The sequence below is a fragment of the Globicephala melas genome, chromosome 4 (assembly GCF_963455315.2).
Source record: "Globicephala melas chromosome 4, mGloMel1.2, whole genome shotgun sequence".
Classification (NCBI taxonomy): Eukaryota; Metazoa; Chordata; class Mammalia; order Artiodactyla; family Delphinidae; genus Globicephala; species Globicephala melas.
In genome coordinates, this window is record NC_083317.1 from 58,035,463 (window position 1) to 58,042,796 (window position 7,334).

Here is a 7,334-nt window from a genome sequence, read left to right on the forward strand (position 1 = left end):
AATTTCGTGGTACAAAAAAATTAAAGAACTCACCAATAATTAGCCTCTTGATCTTAGTTTTTCAAGATCCTGTTGACATGGTATGTCTTTGGTGATTGAGGCGAAGAATTTCTTCTTCCAGCACAGAAACCCTAAAAGTACAGTTCTCTAATGGACTAGACATCACTCTGTCCCTGAAAAAGGTTTAAGCTTAAAGGGACAAATTTGGTGTCCCTTTATGACACCATGAGCTTATGCCTCTGTTGATACGCTTTTGTTACATTAACAGAAATGTTTTCTTTCCCGTTTCTAAACGCTACTCTCTGTTCTCTCTTGCCCCAACACTCTCCTGTGTAGGAATCTTCCTGCCATCCTGGACTGGGTGAAGACTCAGAAGCCTGGAGCCCTGGGTGTCAACATCATCACGTCTGACTTCGTGGACCTGGTGGACTTTGCCACAGCTGTCATTGAATTGAATGACCTCCTACAGGAGGATAGAGCTTTGGCTAAATGCTGATTTAACTTGTTATTTAACTTAATATTGAAGTTGTTGATCCAGGCTAGAGTTCTGAAGGGTTTCTTGTTAAGTTGGCCCCTGGGCAGTGATGGTGAAGGGAGTCAGAGGAGGGGATATTTTTTTTTCCCCTCCTCACAGGGCCATTTGGATAAAATTACAGGGCTTTTAATTGCATTTTTCCCAAATGAGACTTTGTAAAAACTTAAGTCCGAGGGAAGAAAGCTTGTTTCATGTGATCAGGGTCAGCATCTCCCCAACGGCATATGATGTTGAATGTAATATGGAAGTGGGGTTTCCAGGTTCCACTGGGGTATTGAGTGTCCCCTAATTGGCCCAGTTCCCTGTTGTCTTCTGGGATGTTGTGTTTGAGGCAGAGAGAAGGCTGAAGCAGAAGGGCATTCCTGATCCAAAGGAGGGCTCGTGGCAGGTGTGGACTGCCCTGTGCGGTGGCTCTATCACCAGCCTGGGGCTCTGAGGGGAGAAAGGCCAAGCAGCAGTTTTCTCTAAGCGTGTTAAACGTCACCACTTCTTCCCCAAGAGTAAGACGTATTTATCACCAAGCTATTTCAGCCACAAGCCGTCTTGCAGTGCTTGTGCTGGTAATTGGTCATCTTCATTCTTTAGACAAACCGTGCGTACTGTCCTCGGTATCAGAAACAAGTGGGTTTGGAGCTGTTCTGTAACTCCTTGAAAACAAGACTACCTCGGGGACATTTAAGATGATGGTGTGTCATCCCGTGAGAAATACACAGTGTTGGAACACTTCCAGTTTGTGTCTTGATTGTTCTAATTTCTGCAGGTTGTTTTGAGCCTGCTAATCACCACCGAAGGAGGGCTTTGAAACTCAAGAGGGGATTTTTTTATTATTATTGAGAAGAGGTGCTTATCTATAAAGAGCCCTCTTGTGTTTTATTTATTTATTTATTCTTTTATTTATTTATAGGTTAAGTATCTTCAGTGCTTCTTACCTCAAGATCACTCACAAAGGAGCTTCCTGAACTTTTCTCACCCAGGCCAGATGCTGCCACGGTCCTCCTCCCCTCCACAGGACCACGCATCTCAGGACCATGAGCGACCTCTGACTCTACTATAGATGCTGTAGACGTCCTGCCCCCCACCCCAGCCCATCACGCTGGGGACGGTGTTCGTGTGTGGGTGTGGTCCAGACCCGAGAAGCCACTACCAAGCCGTGCACTGGAACAGAAGATGAAATGGGTCATGAAGAGCTCTCGGTTTTTAAGGAAAACCCTCTAGAAGAGCGATGAAAAGGAAGGTGCTAGAAAGAACACTGGCCACGGGAGTGTGTGTACTTCAGTGCTCCTCAGAACTCTCTGAGAATCCCTAAGGAAGTGTCGTCTTCTGGATCCTTAAGGCTGAAAGATAACACGGAATCCCGGACGGCTGTGTGCCTTTATACAGATGGTTGGACCACCTCCCAGCACCTTCCCACACCTGTTCTCCGATGCTCATGGCTGGATTTTGCATGTTGCCTGCCGTGGGGGTGTCCTAGCTGAGCTGCTAAGAGCACATGCACACCCCCGACACTTGGTCTTCCAGCCTTTACATTGCTTAAAGTAATTTAAGCCCCAGCCGAGGACGTCACAACGCAAAGGCCTCTGGTTTAACTGTTCCTTCTCTTGCATTTGAATCCCTCTCCAGAGATGGTTCTGGGATTTTATTGTCAGTTTTTTGAGGGCCTTCTCTGGAAAGGAGTGAGAAAGTGAGTACCCTCACTTTCTTAATTTTCCTTCGATTCTGATATTAAACTGCAGTGACAAGCTCTGAAATTCCCTAGCCTACCCTCAGGGTTTTATTTGTGTTGTCATTATTTCATTTTTGTCTTGATTTTAATACTTGGTCAATTGCTAGGGGCTAGATCATTTCCCTACTTCAAGCCCTTTGTTACTTGGCAAAGAGATATGGAGGCAAGAGGAGAATTATTCTGCTCTGTTTTACTTGAGCCTTAGCTTTGCCCAGACGCTTGGTGCTATGAGGCCAGGTGTGTTGACAGGTATCTACACAGGATGCCAGTGACACCCAAGGGCTGCTGACTGTTCAGTGAAATGTTTACTTGATTTTCTCCTTTAGTGTTAAAATATATCGTTGCACTTCACTTGGGTTGTAACATTTAAGTGCACCTCGATGTTCATGACGAAAAAGCACAGAAAACCACACCAAGGTCGCACGCATGGAGTCTTGCTTTTTGTGGAGGGGCCAGGCGCTCACTCCTTCCTGTTGCTTTGGGTTGCCAGCCTGGCCTGCATTCTGAAATTCTGCACAAGAGTTCTGGAAAATAGGAGGAAGATTATTTACAGTTCACCCTTGGTAAACACCCCTGAATTGGCAGAATTTCTGCCCCAAGACAAAGTTGCTTAATATATTGTAAAGGATGTGTGTGTTCTGCTCCTTGACCTCAGGCCAAGCAGGAGACTCAGTGATGGGACCGGGGGAAGAGACACTTTAGGTCTATGACTCATTCTGCAACTGCCAACAATAAAAAATTGTGACCTGATCACATCGCTTATTCTCACAAGGTCTTGGGATTTTTTGGATCAAACAAGGCTATCATATTTGCTCAGAATGAACTTCAAGATCAGTGAAAAAGCTACTTGATTGAGCAAAAGAGGACTTTAGTTTCACAGGATTTGGGGCCACATTCATTCTGAAATGTAGACTGAGATTTTCTTGGGCTCCCAGGACCACTTCCCACATGGCCACACCTCCATGGCTTCATGGCAAAGGGGACAGTCACAGGTTGCAGTTAGAGTAGAGCAGTGTTTAAAGGCTTGAACTTTGAGCCTTTTAGAGGTACCACTGTGGTTTCATGGGTACAGAAGATATTCTTAGGATTGGAGAAAGAGGTCAAGATGGAATTGATGGAAGGGAATGATAAATTATTGAATACTAAACTTTAAATTAATGGCACATCTAAAAGGGTTATGCCAAAAATATTACGTATTTGCTGTATGAGACTCTATAGTAATTAAGTGTAATTATTTTCCTTAGTGCTGAGTCCAGACCCCTGCATTCTTGAGAACAGTTAAGCCATAGCCCCAACCCAGGATTTTATATAAACGCAAACAAAAACACAAGATCTGAGCCCAGGTAATGATCACCCTTAAGAATCCTACTTCTTCTAACATGACCTTATATTCTCATCGAAAAGTTTATATTTCTAGGGGCTTCCCTGGTGGCGCAGTGGTTGAGAGTCCGCCTGCCGATGCAGGGGACACAGGTTCGTGCCCCGGTCCGGGAAGATCCCACATGCCGCGGAGCGGCTGGGCCCGTGAGCCATGGCCGCTGAGCCTGCGTGTCTGGAGCCTGTGCTCTGCAACGGCAGAGGCCACAACAGTGAGAGGTTTGCGTACCACAGAAAAAAATGTTTATCTTTCTGTTCAATAAGACAATGTAGTGGAGCATTCTGGAATTAAATGCATTTCATGGTGGGTCAGGATTTTCTACTTTCATTTATTCTGAAGTGCTGCCCACAGAGATATTATTATTACATACAATCCAGCTAGGGGGCTTAGTGCTAAACTAAAGGTGGAGAAACAGAAGAGATTAAGCCTGAGACGAAACTTTTGCTTCCTAGGAAGCAAAAGCGTGATACAAATTTAGGCCATCTTACAGAGTTAGTTCATGCCACAGATGAAGTTTCTGTAATGGCCTTCATTGGCTAATTGCAGACTTTCACTGATAGGTTCTGGGAAATGGAACGGGCTAATGATGGGAACACAGCCATGAGACCCCCCCCCCTCCCCTTGCAGAGCAGAGAAGCGATCCTGGACTAAATCTGCCTTGGGTCTTTCATCTGGAATAAAAATGCTGTCTGATGTTTTGCAAACCACACTCAACTAGCTCCCCCAAAACATCAGGTCCCTAATAATTAGGTTAAATGCCTGTGTGCAGAGCGTGTAGAGGGGCAGTAGTCTTCCTTGTGTGAGATGTGTAGAGATGTGTAGAGAGCTCATTTATCAAGAGAGTGGCTTAGGACGACAGACTTGTCCACCAGTGGCACCTTTAGTGACCCGTCAAATGAGATGAGTAGGGCTGAAAGCAATATCTGAGCTAGGGAGGTGAGCTTTCCCAAATACATGCTAAATAGTCACGTTATGCCAAAAGGAAATAAATAGAAACTGAAAACATAAAACGTCCAAACTGACAGGAAGTTTATATTGTATGGCATAGAACGTGGCTGTCCCCCTAAATTCCGCCAACTTCCCTGTACATCTATCTCGCCCCTCTGCCTCAGACTGCTTCCTAATATCTGCTACCAGAGCTGTGTCAACTCAGATGTTGCCTTGGGACACACAGGAGTGAACTGATTGGGTGATAAGTGAATTAGCTGGAAACTTTACCCTTAATTCCAAATGATAGTGAACAGCTCTTTACTGCTCCGAGAGCTCCACTGTCCCCTTATCCTCTGGCTTCCCCAGAGTCCTACTAGAAATAATGACACTAATGGCACTGTCATCACTGAATTGGCCCTAAACCAGGGGAATAGTGGACAAAATGCTATTGATGTTGTTGGCACAGTCTTAGACACTAAAAGTATCCTAAGATAACGCTCTCTACCCTGCAGTGGATATAGTGTTCTAGTCTTTTCTCCAACAAAACTTGTTCTTAGGACTTTTCAAACTTGTTTCTAAGCCTCATAGTTTGGATAAAATATTTTCCTTCCCTTCACTGGGAATCCAATCCCACAGTCTACTGAGTACCCCCCATCAATAGTCTAGAGGCATTTTCCATATCTTTCCCTCTCATCTCCGTCATGGAATATACCACTGCCTCCTCTTGTCTCCTGGTCACCCTTGACCAGCTGCTGATTACTGTTAATCACAGGATGCTGGCGAAACTTACAATAAAAAGCACATACATTCAATGATGTGCAAATACACTCTTACCACAGTGGTTTTTGCACCTTACTCTCCTCAAAGGCATTATTCTGCACCCCTACTCAAACCCCATCAATAGAACTTTACCTGATTGGACCCCAGACCTGGGGCCAGTACTTCATTCAAATAGTTGGGGCTTGTCACAAACTCTGAGCCCAACGAGAAGCACAGCATTTTGAAAAGTCAAATAAGCCTTCCGTAGCTTTGTACATTTGCAGTTTTACATTTGTTATTAGGTTAGAGCACTAATAACACTTCAGTCATAAATCTATCCTATCAATATGATAAATCTTAGAACATATTCTAGAAACAGTGGTACCTTACTGCTATTATACTTACTAATTTCCACCCTAATGGTAATAAGTATTACGTGCAGATCATGTATGCATTATTTGTATTGTGTATATGCCAACTGTAATCATTAACCTCACTGATTAGAAGGTATAGAGATTGTCAAAGTGAAAATAAATCTTGGTCAATTCAGATGATAATGTGAACCTGATAAATGCTCTGTTAGATATTATATTTTGTTCTTTATGCTTGTTTTATATGACAATGCATGCTGTTTGCTAAGTAAAAAAATAATACATTACACCAATTTTTAAGGTTAGAATGAAAATTTTACATATATGCTGCTTGATACTCTGAAATGCATTTTGTGGCATAATTATCTTATTCATATGCATTTCACATGGCTTTTTTTCCCCCTAGGAAATAATTGTTCAAATATATCTCTCTCCATCTTTCTGGTAACCTGGATTAAACTGCTTAATTCAACCTAAAACATTGTAAAGCCAGAGTACCTCATTTTAACTGTGAAAAAAGTTTAGTAGATATGATGACATGATATCTTTTCTTGTATTTGATTTGAACTACCTAAATAGGCTTAAACCTAATAATAAATATAAAACTTTGGCAGGCACTTTTCCTTTGTTGGTATGCAAATTTTATTATTGGCCCACTTCTAATTTTGTTTTAAAAAGTTACAGACTCAACGTCAATAAAATACCTGATTGGGCTTCCCTGGTGGCGCAGTGGTTGAGAGTCTGCCTGCCGATGCAGGGGACACGGGTTCGTGCCCCGGTCCGGGAAGATCCCACATGCGGCAGAGCGGCTAGGCCCGTAAGCCACGGCTGGGCCACTGAGCCTGCTCGTCTGGAGCCTGTGCTCTGCAACGGGAGAGGCCACAACAGTGAGAGGCCCGCGTACTGCAAAAAAAAAAAAAAAAAAAAAAGCCTGATTATAGTATATTGGATGAAGACCCTCTCAGCTTTGTCTCACACATACTGGAATTAGTTGCACAGGCCTGCGATTCCCAAAATGAGCTGTGCATGAAATGTACACAGTCTTGTCACCCATGCTTTTCCAAGCTTCACCCTCAGCACTTCAGCTGTTTGCACTAGGCTTAGGCTCGATCCTACTTACATTCATGGTCTCATTTGACCAACACCTCTGGCCCATGTTACTCTGAGTGGTCACCAAATGCCCAGAAATAGAACAACGTGGAGATTATGTGTTGAGCATACAAGGAATAAATAAAAGTGGGCCTACAGTTTCTGCTGGCAATGAAGATTTCAATATTCTCCTCATTCCTAATTCTTTTTAATAGAGTATCTGAGGCCACTTAGTTTTGGTGAATTTCTCTTTTTGCCCTATACCCTACAAAAATAATGAGTTGAGGTGAAAGTCCCGTTTATGAATTTAGCAGAAATCAAATTAATTCTAAGTAATTATTCATTTCATATAGTTGAATGTTAGAACAGGTAATTAGGGATAATTATATTTCTATTCAAGTTATCATAGCAAGTGAAGAACATAGTCATAGTCAGAATTTTCTGCCTGTGTTTTTAGTTATTGTGTAGTAAGTCTACCATACTGTACTTTGGTTGGCTTTGATAAGTACCATTTCCAGTCATTTCCATTTGGTTTTAATAAAAAAACAA

At 42.9% G+C, this 7,334-nt stretch overlaps 1 protein-coding gene across 3 annotated transcripts in view; it reads left to right on the forward strand.

The window, feature by feature from the left end:
- PLCXD2 (phosphatidylinositol specific phospholipase C X domain containing 2) overlaps positions 1 to 6,411 on the forward strand; it is a 51,709-nt gene extending 45,298 nt beyond the window's left edge. The window contains exons 4-5 of one of the 3 annotated variants that reach the window (XR_009563696.1): positions 337 to 737; positions 1,440 to 1,570. Coding sequence is in view for 2 of the 3 variants with exons in the window: in XM_060298047.1 (XP_060154030.1) it covers positions 337 to 424; positions 1,440 to 1,589 (238 nt within the window). In the remaining variant the exon portion in view is untranslated. Of the gene's footprint in view, positions 1 to 336 lie in introns of all 3 variants that reach the window. The other 2 variants (XM_060298047.1, XM_030836747.2) reach the window with 2 other exon arrangements.
- The last annotated feature ends 923 nt before the right edge of the window (positions 6,412 to 7,334 follow it).